This window comes from Bos indicus x Bos taurus, chromosome 7 (assembly GCF_003369695.1).
Source record: "Bos indicus x Bos taurus breed Angus x Brahman F1 hybrid chromosome 7, Bos_hybrid_MaternalHap_v2.0, whole genome shotgun sequence".
Lineage (NCBI taxonomy): Eukaryota > Metazoa > Chordata > Mammalia > Artiodactyla > Bovidae > Bos > Bos indicus x Bos taurus.
In genome coordinates, this window is record NC_040082.1 from 90,517,527 (window position 1) to 90,532,852 (window position 15,326).

A 15,326-nucleotide genomic window follows, 5' to 3' on the forward strand; every position below is an offset into this window, starting at 1 on the left:
CATGGGTCATAGGAAGTGGCCAGCTGAGGGACCCACGAAGTGGGAACAGGAGGTTATTATTCCTTCTCTCATATTCCAAGGAATGAGGCCATCGCTGCCATTTATTTATTTATTTGTTCCTTGTTTTTGTTTTTAAATCTGTGATGCGCCATCAGGAATCATTTCCGCTTCTGCCCCCAGTGAGGCTCTTAGCACTGCTCCCCTCTCAGCCAATGGAGAGCACCGATTCTGCCAGGGGGCTGTGCTTTTTGGTCAGCCCTGCCCCCACCCACCCACCCTGCACACAAAAGCAGCATAATTGACTGTCTTAAAGGAAGCCGAGCCTCTGCCAGCTACGAGCTGGCGAGAAGAAAATACCTCGGGAGGCACAAGCTGAGACAACGATGACCCAAGACGAAGCCGCGGCCGAGCAGGGGGGAGTCGACCGCTAACTGCAAGCCTTCCCTGCCCGCCGCCCCACCATCCCTGGACAAAAAGCTCCCGTCTGCGCCCGCCGCGTTGCTCTGGGTGACCTTCCTTGGATGCAGAGTTCGCCCTGAGCGCATCTTCCTCGGATGCTCTGAAGGCCCGGGAACCGAGGTCTGCAGGCGCCCGGGGCTCGTCTTTGTTTGCGCTCACCCGGGAGAGGCCGCGGAGGTAGCCGGTACTCGCACGGAGGTGAGTCCACTTTCTCCACGCCCTGTTGAGGAAGATCGTCCCTCATGTTTCTGGGACTGCAAACCCGGCTTCTGGCAGATGGGCGGGTGGGAGCGGAGAGCCAGGGTACTTGGCGATTCTTGGAATGGCAACACCTCCATTTTTTTCCCCACGCGGAGAAAACCATCCGCCGCGCGCGCGCACACACACATACACACCCACAAGGTTCACCTCGCGTGCCCACCGTTCACCTGGAAGGCAGAGGATTGCACCATTTCCAGGCTATGTTGGGAGATTAGGCGGCTCAAACCCTCAGCCCCTCTCTGGGACGCTTCCTGCGAGACCAAAATGTACAAGTCCCAACTCTGTGCGTTTCCTATTTATAACGCCGTGAGCGGATTTGGAAAAAGGATTTGACAGAAGTGCACGTAAAGGCTTGCCTATGGGGTGGGGAGGAAGGGAGATGGTTACAAACAAGAGATGCCTCCTCCTGTGTCTGAACTTGTATGCGAGGGGCTGATAATTCAGCACCACGGCAGAAAGGACCGCTTCTCAGCTTCCGCTCTCTGCCTCCTTATTCGATGGTCCTTGAATGTGAAGTGGGGACCAGAGGGCGGGAGTGTCCAGGGCCCAGCGGGACCCACCCACATCCCGGCATTTAGAGGATCGTGGGGCAGACATGTGAGGCTCCAGGCTCGGCTGTGGGTAGGGTAGCGGGGGTGGCCCTTTTCGGGGGACTGAGGCCACACTCAGCTCAGGAGAAGGATACAGACGCAAAGACCACTCCCTTCATAAAGAAAATGAATTTCTACTGACGCGAACTTTCCTTGCGGTAAGGTTCTGGCTGGCGGTTGCCCATAGCATCAGGAAGAGATCTCTCTTCTTCCCCCGCCCCCCGCCCTTCCGTACTGCGTCTTACTGTCCCTCCTCCATGAATGAGTGACGACATCCAGGGCAGTGACAAAATCGAGTGAGAAACTCACTGAATGGGAGAGGGTCACATTTTAGACACCCCCTCTCTCCTACCTGGCCCCCACCCTGCTCCCTCTGAGTCCTCCCTCTGAGCCCCAATCCCAAAGGCAGACCCACCATCCACAGGGATTTCCGTCCAGCGCAGGGCTTTGGAAGACACACCCAAATAGAGAGCCACCCACCAGCTTTAGAGAGGCAGCTGCGGCGTTGGGGAGGGGGTAGGGCTGGATGCGGGACCTTAGGTGCTGGAGAGTGAAGATGACAACTTAATCTCAGCTCTATGGACGTTTGGGGCCAGATCATTTTTGATTAAGGGGGGACCATCCTGGACACTGTAAAGCATTGAGCAGCATCACTGTTCTCCACCCACTTGATGTCAGTAGCGCCCCTCTCCCCTGCACGTGACAACTAAAAACAGACCTCCAAACATTACCAAGTGACTGGTGAGGCGGGAGGCAGCATCACCCCCAACTGAGAACCACTGGCTTAAAAGCACAGAACCTGTGCTATTCATTGGGTCATAAGATCTTGGGTGTAATTCCAAAAGGGATGTTAGAGGTTATTTCTGGATCCAGTCTTTCATTGATAGACAGGGAAACTGAGGCAGGGGAGGTCTGCCATGCCCCAGGGCATGTTCATGTTCATGCCCCAAGTTCAGTCTCACTCAGCAGTTCTGACCACACTCCCAGACAGCCCAGCACTTAAGCCACCATCTAGAGCACTAACCCCACCCCATGCCTGCCCCCACCTGGTTCCTCACAACATTAAAAACAAAACTGGCATTTTGTGGTTAGTGAGAAATTACTATCCTGATTTCCAACCCCAGGCACTTTCTCACTGTCTTTTTCAGTTCTAGGGTCAGGTTATCAAGACTTGATTCTTCTTAGGGGCATGGGAGTAGCAGACAGAGGGGCAGGGGAGGTGGGCCAGAGCAGATAGAGGTGGTTGGGGTTAACCAGGTCCTGTCTGAATGTCAACCCTGGCAAGGAAACTTAATTATCAGTCATTAGCACTTGAGGATAAATGACTTTAATTGCATTTGTGGCTTCCTAGTTGAAGTCCAAGGTAAGCGAGGGCAGGTGAGCCATGGGGAAGGTGGATTTCAGAGCTTCACTGGGAGGTAGTTTATAACTGGAGGCTCAGCCCCTCCTTTGGGTTCCAGTTCCTGACCCACCCACATGGATTTTCAGCTCTCTATGTCTCTGTTTTCTCACCTGTGACATGGAAAAGCCTCATGGGTCCAGGCAGCGATTCAGTAAGATGACAGACACAAGTGCTCTTTGCAGATGGATCTCTGAAGTTCTGTGCATGGGTGGGGAATTGTCATTAGGACGATTGTCTAGTAAACCCTCCATCCACAGCTCTCCTTCAGGATTCACCCCTGCTTCAAGTCAGCACCTCTTCCCAGCTCTCATGGGAACCACCGAAGCCACACTCCGGATGGAGAACATGGATGTGAAGGAAGAATGGCATGACGAAGCTCTGCCCAGGTATGGCTCCCCCGGCCTGCGTGTCAGCTGTGGAGGGCGTGGCCTGGCTGACACTTCTCCCAGGCATGGTACAGATACCCCAGTTGACCCAGCCAAGTTCATAATTGGTATTTGCTGACTTAAGATGGATTTCCCACCTCCCCCCGCCCACCTCTGCCAAAATGCTAAAATAGCTCCCATTTCCACACTCTTGTAAGAATTCGAAACATTCTTCTATGAAGAAAACCATCTTATGGACTATTGGCTTCCCTGGTGGCTCAGATGGTAAAGAATCTGCCTGCAGTGTAGGAGACCCAGGTTCCATTCTTGGATCAGGAAGATCCCCTGGAGTAGGAAATGGCTAACCACTCCCGTATTCTTGTCTGGAGAATTCCATGGACTGAGGAGCCTGGTAGGCTACAGTCCATGGGGTCGCAAAGAGGTGGACATGACTGAGCAACTGACACTTTCATGGGCTGTGATAGTCTTCTTACCTGGGTTCCCAAGAATCCAGGTAATAGTGTGTTTTTATCTGCAGCAGCATATCCCCGCTTAAAATTGCTGGGTCAGATGTTCATTCCCTGAAAACTCCGGGTTTCAGCCTCCACATGCTCCTGCCACTCTCCGTCCTTCGCGCCCTCCAGCGCCTGCTGCTCCCTTCCTGTTCCTTCTGTGCTGGGCTGGCTCTGATGTTCTGACTTTGCACTGGCTGTTCCCTCTGCCAGGCGTGCTCTTACCCAGACACCTGCCTCCCCTGCCTCCTTCAGATCTCCACCCACTGGCCACCTTCTTAGAGAGGAACTCCTAGCCCTTTAATTACCCCCTCCCCTAGTTCTTAAATTGTTTCCTTCCTATATAACAGCCCTCCAGAATATCCATGTCCTAATCCCTCCCTGGAGAATGTTCGTTAATGTAGCAAAAGGCACTTTGCAAATATGATTGAGTTAAGGATCTCAAAATGGGGAGATGACAATCCTGGATTGTTGAGGGGGAGGTCCTCAATGTAATCACAGGATTCTGTATAAGATAGTGGTCCCAAACCTGTTTGGCACCAGGGACAAGTTTCATGGAAGACAGTTTTTCCACAGACTTGGGGTGGGGGCAAGGGAATGGTTTCGGGATGATTCAAGTGCGTGACATTTATTGTGCACTTTATTTCTATTATTATTACATCAGCTCCACCTCAGATCGTTAGGCATTAGATCCCAGAGTTTGAGGACCCCTAGTATAAGAGGATGGCAGGGGGCTTTCCTGGCTGTCCAATGGTTAAGACCCCAAGCTTCCAGCGAAGGGAGTGCAGGTTCAATCCCTGGTTGGGGAAATAAGATCCTACATGCCTCAGGGCACAGTCAAAAAAAAAAAAAAAGGAAGGTTTGTCGACAGGTGTAGGAGATGTGATGATGACAGTAACAACTTAGAGTCATGGGAGGAAGAGGCCACCCGGCCAGGGATGCAGTGCTGGTTTCTCCAGGAAAACCAGCCCCATGAAACTGATTTCAGACTTACTTCTGGTTCTAGATTCATAAGAGAATATATCTGTGCTGTTTGAAGCCACTAAATTTGGAACAATTTGTTACAGCAGCCACAGGAGACTCATACAATCTAATTCGCTGACTATTCCATACACTTGTTTACAATCTGTTCTCCATGATGGATCCCATGAGAGCAGGGGCCTTTGGTGTGATCACAGGCATACAGTTGGTGCTCAGTAGATATGGGTGAATGGATGACAGTCATTAGTAGGAATGAAAAATCTTAAGAAGGGAGCCGTGTGTGGCTGAGGTACTTGTCTCTGTTTTCTCCTCCAACAAGGCATTAAGTAAGAGGAAATATCATCAGCACAGGCTCCCCCTGATTCAACTGCTCATCTCCTTCCCATTTTTTTTTTCTTGGCCATGCTGCACAGCTTGCAGGATCTTAGTTCCCCAACTATGGATCGAACCCATGTCCCTTGCACTGCTATGTGGATTCTTAACCACTGAACCACCAGGGAAGTCCCTCCCTCCCACTCTTTAAAAAATATTTATTTATTTAGTTGGCTGCATGGAGTCTTAGCTTCGGCACACAGACTCTTTAGTTGTGGCACGTGGATTTGGTTACCCCAAGGCATGTAGGATCTTAGTTCCCGACCAAGGATCGAACTCATGTCCCCAGCATTGCAGGACAGATTCTTAACCGCTGGATTGCCAGAGAAGTCCCTCCCTCCCACTTTAATGCAAGGAGTTTATCCCAGGGAAATGATGCCCAAGAGTTAGTTGCATAACCATCTGGGAAGGAAGGTCAACGAGACTGGGCACATTCACCCTGGAAAAGAGAACTTGGGTAGGAGTTCCAGCTCCAGAAAGTCTCAATGGGTGAGGGTGCTGAGGGCAGAACTAGGCTGAGGGACAGGCATGAAAGGTTTGCGTCTAATCTAGGCTCTTTGGGCTCAAATGGCCCCATATGTGCATAGTTTATACGCCCATCCTTTCAAAAGCAGAACAGGCTGATGGAGGAGGTCTAGAGCTTCCTGTCAATCTGTCCCAGGAGAAGCCGTGATGTTGAGGGCATCACCCCCTCATTTGAGAATCTTGGGCTTCTTGGCAGTCTAGTCCTTTTCACCCCAATCCTTGTGGTTCGTCTTTTTTTTTTTAACATTTATTTTATTTATGTATTTAGCTGCCCTGGGTCTTAGTTTAGGCATGCAGGATCTTTAGTTGTGGCATTCAATCTCTTAGATGCATCACGTGGCATCTAGTTCCCTGACCAGGGAGCGAACCTAGGCCTCCTGCATTGGGAGCTCAGAGTCTTAGCCACTGGACCACTAGGGAAGTCCCCCTTGTGGTTCTTAAAGCAATAGATGCCCCACATCAGAATAACCAAGAATCTCTTGTCTGCCCAGTACCATTGTCTTCAGGAAGACTTAGTCTGAGAAGGAGATGGCAACTTCATTGGAGTCAAGCTCCTCTTCATTCACCGTTAGAATGTTCTTTGTTCTACATTCCCCTGTGAAAGTCTTTCTCTTCAACTCAATACAAGGAGCACTGTTGCCTGGATGTGTAGAAAGGGGTTTCATGGGACTTCCTGGTGGTCCAGTGGTTAAGACTCTGCACTTCCAATGAAGGGAATGCAGGTTTGATCCCTGGTCGGGGAACTAAGATCCCACATGCTGTGTGGTTTGGCCAAAAAAATAAAATAAAAAAGTTTTTAAAAGGAAAGGGATCTCATGATACCTGGCAGTTTGGGTGAACTAAAGATCATTTTTCTAACTTTTTATTTTGTATTGCGGTATAGTGATTAACAATGTTGTGACAGTTTCAGGTGAACAGTGGAGGGACTCAGCCGTACATAGTCATGTATCCGTTTTCCCCCCAACTCCCCTCCCATGCAGGCTGCTACATAACATTGAGCAGAGTTGCCTGTGCTATACAGTAAGTCCTTGTTGGTTTTCCATTTTAAATATAGCAGTGTATACAAAAGTTTTGGCAGGGGCTCCTCCCATGGCTAGAAATGCCCCAGAGCGGGCAAGAGCCGGCCACCTTGAGGAGCTGCCCCTCATCTGTGGAAGGTCTGTTTTGTCCCACAGAAAAGGCGGAATTAGATGGGGTGACCTCAGCAGGTTCCTTCCAGCACCAAGCACTCTGGGAGTTTAGAAACATCTCCAACCAGTCTCAGCATCGCTCGCCCTGTGGTCCCATGAACTCTGACCTCCACTGAGACCAAAGCATTCCCAGGTCCAGACTTCAAAAACCTGATTTAACCCCGCCTCCCCAGGTGGCAAACTCCAAGCCTTCCTGGACATTAAAAAAAAAATTCTCTGATGAAAGCACAAAACTCACCTTGCTCACTCTAGTTTTATTTCAAGCGACACAGTGGAAACAAGATGGCACAAGCTGTGGAACCAGACGCCAGTGGGTTCCGATTCCAGTTCTCTGATGGGCTTGTGCGGCCACCTCAGACAGCTCTTTGAGCATCTCTGTGCCTCAGTTTTCCTACCTGTAGAATATGGACAGTCATTCCTGGCTCACAAAGTGGTTTGAGAATTTGATGCTGCCTGCAGCATCATTTTTCTTTTCCTTCTTTTTTACGTATTTATCTTTTGGCTGCACCTCAGAGGTAGACGGGATCTTAGATCCCCAACCACGCACCCCCTGCAGCGGAAGCTCAGAGTAACCACTGGACCATGAGGGGAGTCTCAACATTATTCTTTTTTTTTTTAAGTTTTCTTTGGTATGGGCCATTTTAAAGTCTTTATTAAATTTGTTACAATATTACTTCTGTTTTATGTTTTGGTTTTTTGATTATAAGGCCGGTGGGAGTCTAGCTCCCCAACCACAGGGATTGAACCCTCAGCCCCTGCATTGGGAGGTGAGATCCTCATCACTGGACCCCCAGGGAAGTCCCAGCATCATTGTTATCAGCTTGTATCTCCTTCACTCTGGTTCCTTTTACCCATCCCCCACCCCCCAATAAAAGAGACCCTCCTCTCCCAAGCCTCCTTGAGACAAAGTGGGGCTGACTGCAGCTGCACGTGTGAATTTCAAGTGAGATTCCCCAGCTGCAAAGGGCTCCTCTCCCCCATTCAGTGGTACAGTGTTCACAGGATAAGTGGCTGGCTGTGCAACCCCGGGTTGGGTCGGGAACATGCCTTCGTTGAGGCACTGTCCTCCTCATTCCGGGAGGAGTGAGTAAAGCTCTTTATATAGCGTCCAGATGCAGCCCAACATAAGCACCTCTGTCTGAGTCACACAACCCCTGATTCTATTCCTTCCAGCACACTGATCCCTTCCTGGGGCCTCTCCCAGCTTCCCCCGGGTATGTCCGGGCATGCAAACTGTGCCTGTTTTCTGCAGTGTCTTTCTGCACTTCTGCAGATTCCCATGGACTATAGCTGAGGGCTGCCTGGAGATGACCCATTCACTGCCTCCTTTGCCCATCCATTCATTCTAGCGATGTGCACCAACTGTGCCAGGCCGTGGGTGAGACTCTGGGGACACCTGGCAAACAGGAGAGCTGCCCTCATGGGGTGCTGGAAGAATAGGGCAGAGACAGGTGGTCCCTTATAACCTCACCAGCCAATGGAAAACTGAAGCTGGGTTCTTGGCACCTGGAGCAAGCCTGGGTGGGGTCTGACTGGGTTGGGGAGGTTAGAGGAGGAGCTGACCTTGAGTGATGAGGGGGGAACAGGGAAAAGAGGCTGAGGGTAGCAATCAAGCATTCCAAGCAAGGAGAGCAGCATGTGCAAAGGCCCTGGGGCCAGTGGAAGCAGATTGAGGGACTGAAGGAAAGTTGGATGGGGAAACTGAGGACCTAGGTGGGGAGGGGTTTGGCTAGCATCTTACAACTAAGGAGGTGGGTGCAGGATTAGGTGTCTCAGCCTGTGGGTTTTGTTTGTAAATTTTTTTTCTTTTTTGGGGGGCTTTGCTAGGTCTTGCTGCATCTGGGCTCTTCATTGTGTTTGTAATTTTTTTTCCTTTCCTTTATTGGAGTATAGTCAATGATGCCAACCAACAGAGGATGAGATGGTTGGATGGCATCATCGACTCAATGGACATGAGTTTGAGCAAACTCTGGAGGATAGTGAAAGACAGGGAAGCCTGGCATGCAGCAGTTCATGGGATCGCAAAGAGTCAAACATGACTTAGCAACTAAACAACAACAAATAGTTGGTTAACAATGTTGTGTTAGTATCTGCTGTGCAGCAAAGTGAGTCAGTTATATGTATACATATATTCACTCTTCTTATAAATTCTATTCCCATATAGGTCATTACAGAGCATTGAAGAGAGTTCCCTGTGCTATACAGTAGGTCCTTATTAGTTATTTATTTTATATATGGTAGTGTATATGGGCTTTCCCAGTGGCTCAGTGCCAAAAAAAAAAAAAAAAAAATTCTGCCTGCAATGCAGGAGACACGGATTTAGTCCCGGGGTTGGGAAGATCCCTCAGAGGAGGGCATGGCAACCCAATCCAGTATTCTTGTCTGAAGAATCCCATGGACAGAGAAGCCTGGTGGGCTACAGTCCATGGGGTTGCAAAGAATCGGACACGACTGAAGCGACTGAGCCCACCCAGTATGTATATGTCAATCCCAATCTCCCGATTTATCCCTCTCCCTTGTAACTTTTTATTCTGACATAGTCCCAAGCTTAGAAAATGAAAATTATAAGAATGGTGTAAGGAATATCTGTAAACTTTTACCCAGATTTGCTTACTCTTGAGATTTTATTGATACTTCCTTTACTGCTCTCCCTTCCCCTCCTCTCTCTGTCTCTCTCAGTGTCTGTCTGTCTGTTATCTGTCTATCTACCTTTGCTCAGTCTCTGTCTATATGCACCCATCCCTGCACAGGGTAGGCCAAGCATGCTCCCTCTCCGAGTTCAACGCACACACAGCGGTGATTGCATGTTGTCCAGCTCGGCAGTCCTAAAAACTGTCAGGCAGGAGCCGTGGGTTTAGGGCAGGAATTGATGGGGCGCCCTGAGCGTCCCCTGTCCCCCACCCACTCCAGCGTTTCTCTTTCCTGAACTCTAGCGACGCTGGGCTGTCACAATAGAATATGGCACACGGGGCAGCTTCAACAGCAGGTGTTTATTCTTGCACAGCTCTGGAGGCTGGGTGTCTGAGATCATGGTACCAGCAGGGCTGGCTTCTGGTGAGGGCTCTCTTTTTGGCTTCTTGTGACATGGCGTTTCCTCTGTTCTCAGTGGTGGAGAGAGAGCTTTCTCGTGGCTCTCCCTCCTCTTGTAAAGCCACAGTCCTAAGGGATCAGGGCCCCACACATTTTTTTTTTTTTGACTGCTTATGTGGGATCTTAGTTCCCCAATCAGGGGTCGAACCCCCACTTTCTGCAGTGGAAGGGTGGGGTGCCAACCACTGGACCACCAGAGAGGTCCCAGGGCTACACACTTTTGACCTCCTTCAATCTCAATTGCCTCCTAAAGACCCTGTCTCCAAACACAGTCATACTGGGCATTGGGAGAACACAGTTAGGTCCAGAACATCCTGTTTGCATCTGCTGAGCCAGCGTTACTGCCAGGGGTGAAGTGAGGGATAGGGAGCGAGGGCTGGGAGGTCTGTGATTCTGCTCACAACCCCAGGCTTTCTTTTTTAAAAATATTTCTTTACCTTGCCAGGTCTTAGTTGTGGCTAAATCTGTAGTTGCAGCATGTGGGGTCTAGTTCCCTGACCAGGGATCGAACACAGGCCTCCTGCATTGCGAGTGTGGAGTATTAGCCACTGGACCACCAGGGAAGTTCCCCTACAAGGCTTTCTGACCCAGCCAAGAGGTGATGGTGCTGGGGGAGACCAGAACAAGATGAATGGGAAAAGGTGTCAGAAAGTGCAGAGAAGGGTAGATTTATCTGAGTGACTGAAACCACCAAAGTTGCCTATAATTTTTGAAGACCTCTCTGCAGTTCCCTCAACATAGGTTTGCAAGAGTCCGATTATAAGCCCTGGAGCTACTAGTCCAGCTTTGAGCCTCGTAAAAGCCTACTTAATGCTCAGAAAGAATTTTTGCTGTTACCCTGCACCAGAGGTGGCTGTGGATCAGGCAGAAGTAGAGGCTGGGAAGCCCTGGAGGGGAGACTGAGGCAGCGTGGCCAATCTGAAGGCCATCGAAGCCCTGGAGCACTGTTTGGGAAGCAGTGCTCAGTCGTGTCTTACTCTTTGTGACCCCATGGACTGTAATCTGCCAGGCTCCTCAGTCCATGGGATTTCCCAGGCAACAATACTGGAGTGGGTTGCCATTCCCTTTTCCGGCAATCTTCCCAACCCAGGGATCAAATCTGTGTCTCCTGCATTGGCAGGGAGGTTCTTTCACCACTGAGCCACTTGGGAAGCCACTTGGGAAGCAGGAGGCATATTCAAAGGTCCTGGGGCCCACAGTTTATTCCGAATTCCTTTCTTTCACACTATGAATAACATTAAGACAGAGTCTAGGACCTGAGGGTAGAACTAGGTCTAGGGGCCACCTCTGAAGCCAGAACTATTGCAATATCAGCTGATTCTGAGTGACAGGTATTTCTTGATTTTGGCCTTTCCCCACCACTTGCAAAATGTGCCCTGACTCAACCTTTCCTTCAACAGACCCTTGCTGAGGGCTGCTTCTTCCAGGGCCAGGCCTGTGACTCACCAAAGCAAGAGAGGAAGAGGCAGAATGTAGGGGTGAGGTGGAGGTCAGGTTCAGACAGGGTCTTCTGGAGGACACTGACCCTGCCTCAAAGGCTAAGCAAATTTCACTGGGCAAAGAAAGCAGGAAGTGGCCCCTCTAGTCATCGGGGGCAGGATGTGCAAAGGCATTGGGACAGACAGGACCTTGGCATGGTAGGGACTGCAGTATGTAAGAGAGCCTGGTTAGATCACAGGTGTCAGGTTGGAGGGTTCACAGACGTCATGTCCAGAAGGAACGCCCACAAGGGAAATTTGGATAGTGCTTTAACAAAGTACCACAAACTGGCTTAAAACAAGAGACATTTTCTCTCACAGTTCTGGAGGCTAAACATCCAAAATCAAGGTGTCGGCAGGGCCATAGCTCCCTCTGAAGGTGCTGGGGAAGGATCCTCACTGCCTCTTCCTGCTTCGGGTGGTGATTGGCCATTCTTGATGTTCTTTGGCTTCTAGATGCATCACTCCTTGCCTCCATCTTTTTTTTTTTAAGCTTGTGTTTTATTTTTTAGTTTAAAAAAATTTTTTTCGCATGTAGTTGGTTTCCAACGTTGTGTTCGTTTCAGGTGTACCGCAAAGTGAGTCAGTTATATGCATATATGTGTATCCACTCTTTTTTAGCTTCTGTTCCCATATAGGTCATTACAGAGTACTGAGTAGAGTTCCCTATGCTATACAATAGGTCCTTATTAGTTAGCTATTTTATGTATAGTAGTGTGTATGGTGGGATAGCATCACTGGTTCAATGGACATGAACTTGGGCAAACCCCAGGAGATAGTGAGGGACAAGGAGGCCTGGCGTGCTGCAGGCTATGGAGTCACAAAAGTCAGACTTGCCTTAGTGACTGAACAACAGCAAAGTATGTACATGTCCATCTTAATCTTCCTATTTATCCCCCCACTTACCCTCTGGTAACCATAAGTTTATTTCCTACGTCTGTAACTCTTTCTGTTTTGTAGATAAGTTCATTTGTACCATTTTTTTAGATTCCACATATAAGCAATATCATGATATTTGTCTTTCTCTGTCCGACTTACTTTACTCAGTATGACAATCTCAAGGTATATCCTTGTTGCTGCTAATGGCATTATTTTGTTCTTTTTTATGGCTGTAATATTCCATGGTCTATAGGTCCCACATCTTCTTTATCCATTCATCCATCAGTGGGCATTTAGATTGCTTCCATGTCTTAGCCATTGTAAATACTGCCGTAATGAACATAAGGGTGTATACATCTTTTCAAATTTTGGTTTTCTCTGGATATACGCCCAGGAGTGGGATTGCTGGATCATAGGGTGACTCTATTTTTAGGTTTTGAAGGAATTTCCATACTGTTCTCATAGTGACTCACCAACTTACATTCCCACCAACAGTGTAGGAGGGTTCCCTTTCCTCCACACCTTCTCCAGCATATATTGTTTGCAGGCTTTTTGATGATGGTCATTCAGACCAGTGTGAGGTGGTACCTCATTGTAGTTTTGATTTTGCATCTGCCTCCATCTTCCCATGGCCCTCTCCTCTGTGTGTGTGTCCAAACTTCCCTCTTCTTATGAGCCCATCAGTGAGTCTCGTATGACTTCATCGTAACTTAATGATGTCTGCAACTATTCCAAATAGGTCACATTCCTAGGTACTGGGAGATCAGACCTGAGTTACGTTTTGAGGGGATGCAAGCCAACCCACGCCAGAAGGATTAAGCCACACTGTACACCTGGTGGAGTCGGGGGACCCCACTTTTCACATGGGTTTCCTAACACAGAAGGCAGGTGCTACATGGAGCCATCTGGATCCACTTGGAGTTTGTGAAGAGGTTTCAGGTCTGCAGAAGCTGAGATCTTTCTGATGCTTGGGGAATAAACCCCAGTACTTTGGCCTTGTGATGTGAAGAGCTGACTTACTGGAAAAGACCTTGATGCTGGGAAAATTGAAGGCAGGAAGAGAAGAAGGCGACAGAAAGTGAGATGGTTGGATGGCATAACCGACTCAACGGACATGAATTTGAGCAAGCTCCAGGAGTTGGTGAAGGATAGGGAAGCCTGGCATGCTGCAGCCCATAGGGTCACAAAGAGTCAGATGGAATTGAGCAACTGAACACACTTGGCCTTGAAGGCTGCAGCACTGTGGATCAGAGGGGCTGGTGCACATGTGCAGACTGGGCACAAGGGGGCAGTAGTGGGCAGTGACTGGACTCAGCTCAGCCGGTGTGAATGGTTCAGACCTCCCTACTCTCCCTGGTTTAACCTTGGTTTCCTCCTCTGTGAAACGGTCTTCTCCCTGCCTCAGGGATGCTGTGAGGAGCAAATAAGATGATGCATTTCAACAAGATGTCAACATTTCAACACAGGGAGTGTCCTGCCGTGGGGTAGATGACGGTTCTAGCTGATTCTAGCACAACAGGACTTCAGCCTCAAACTGACGGGGGCAGGGAAGGTAGAGTCAATGAAAAAAAGGAACTAGAAGGAAATTCAACATCCAGGTGAGCAGGGGTGGTGGACAGTCAGCTCCTGGTGGTGGTTACCATACAAGGAGGGCAGATCTGATTCAAGAACAGACTGAAATCTAGGCTTTTTGTGTCTCATCTCTGATTTGACAGCGAGTTAAAAATGTTGTGAAATGCTGTGTGGGCAGGACAGAGCTAGCGGCGGTTCATCAGCTGCCAGTCTGCAATTTGGGAGCACAATTTCGGGTAACCTTGCAAGTAGGTGGCGTGCCACCTGTCCTCTGGAACCCTGGACGTACTCGTGAATTACCAGCTGCCTTCCCCATGTTCAGAGCATGGGTGTCAGCTACAGACCAGAGGTGCAGAGCAATGTGTACATGAAACGGGCATGGGAGTTGTCTTATCTCAATCTGAAAGGAAGATGCCTCTTTAAAACCTTCTGACTTAATCTGAACCTTGTTTTTTGCTTTTTTAAATGGAGGTGAAATTTCCATAATACAAAAATAGCCATCTTAAATGCACAACTCATCTGTTGTGCAACCATCAACTTTATTTAGTTCTAAAACATTCCATCACCCCAAAATGAAACCATCCCCATCAGCAGCCACTCCCCATTTCCCTGGCAACCACAAACCCACTCTCTGTGTCTGTGGATTTGCCTGTTTTCTATGTCTCACATAAATGGAATCACACCCTGTGTGTCCTTCTGCATCTGGCTTCTGTCACCGAGCGTCCTGTTCTCAGGGTCCATCCACATGGTAGCCAGTGATAGCGCTTTTCTCCTTTTCGAAGCTGAATAATATTCCAGTCTGTGGATGGACCCTGTTTTGTTTATCCACTCATCACTTGATAGGCATTTGGGATGTCTCCAGTGTGATCACACTGCTGTAAAGCATTCGGGTATGAGTTTTTGTATAGATGTGTGTCTTCATTTCCTTTGCACCCCTGCTTAGTTTTGACTTTTGACCTCCATGAGAACAGGGCGTCACCCAGTTCATCCTTTACCTCCAAGACCCACCAATACTCCTGGAAGATAGTGGTTACTCAAAGAATATTCAAAGGATGGTGAATGGGAGAAAGGTGGGCGGGGTGGGGGAAGGGTGTGGAGGAAGAAGCATGATTAGATTCCATCCTGCAGAGGGTGCCAGCTCATGCCCTGCAAAGAACAGAGGCGATAGAATAAATGTGTCCATGTTGTTCAGCCACGAAGTCGTGTCTGACTCTTTGCAACCCCATGGACTGCAGCACACCAGGCTGTCCTTCACTATCTCCCAGAGTTTGCTCAAGGTTATGTCCATTGAGTTGAGGATGCCATCCAACCATCTCCTCCTCTGTCGCCTCCTCCTCCTCTTGCCCTCAATCTCTCCCAGCATCAGGATCTTTTCCAATGCGCTGCCTCTTTGCGTCAGGTGGCCGAAGTATTGGAGCTTCAGCTTCAGCATCAGTCCTTCCAATGAATGAATTTCAGGGTTGATTTCCTTTAGGATTGACAAGGGACTCAAGAGTCTTCTGCAGCACCACGATTCGAAAAGAAAAGAAAAAACGCCCTACTGTCCTCTCCATCAAAACAGTTCCCCGTTTTGCTGAGCTGGCACTGCTGAGTTGTAAAGATGAATTACCGCTGCAGTGCCTCCCTGAGTCAGCAGGCCCTGCAGCTGGA

General features: G+C 49.1%; 1 protein-coding gene across 2 annotated transcripts in view; it reads left to right on the top strand.

Annotated features, from left to right (window-relative positions):
• The first annotated feature begins 245 nt into the window (after positions 1–245).
• Positions 246–15,326, top strand: part of ATCAY (ATCAY, caytaxin) — a 41,775-nt gene continuing 26,694 nt past the window's right edge. The window contains exons 1-2 of one of the 2 annotated variants that reach the window (XM_027547244.1): positions 246–657; positions 2,970–3,098. In XM_027547244.1, coding sequence (XP_027403045.1) covers positions 3,022–3,098 — 77 coding nt within the window. In that variant the 5' untranslated portion in view covers positions 246–657; positions 2,970–3,021. Of the gene's footprint in view, positions 658–2,969; positions 3,099–15,326 lie in introns of those variants that run through there. The other variant, XM_027547245.1, reaches the window with a different exon arrangement.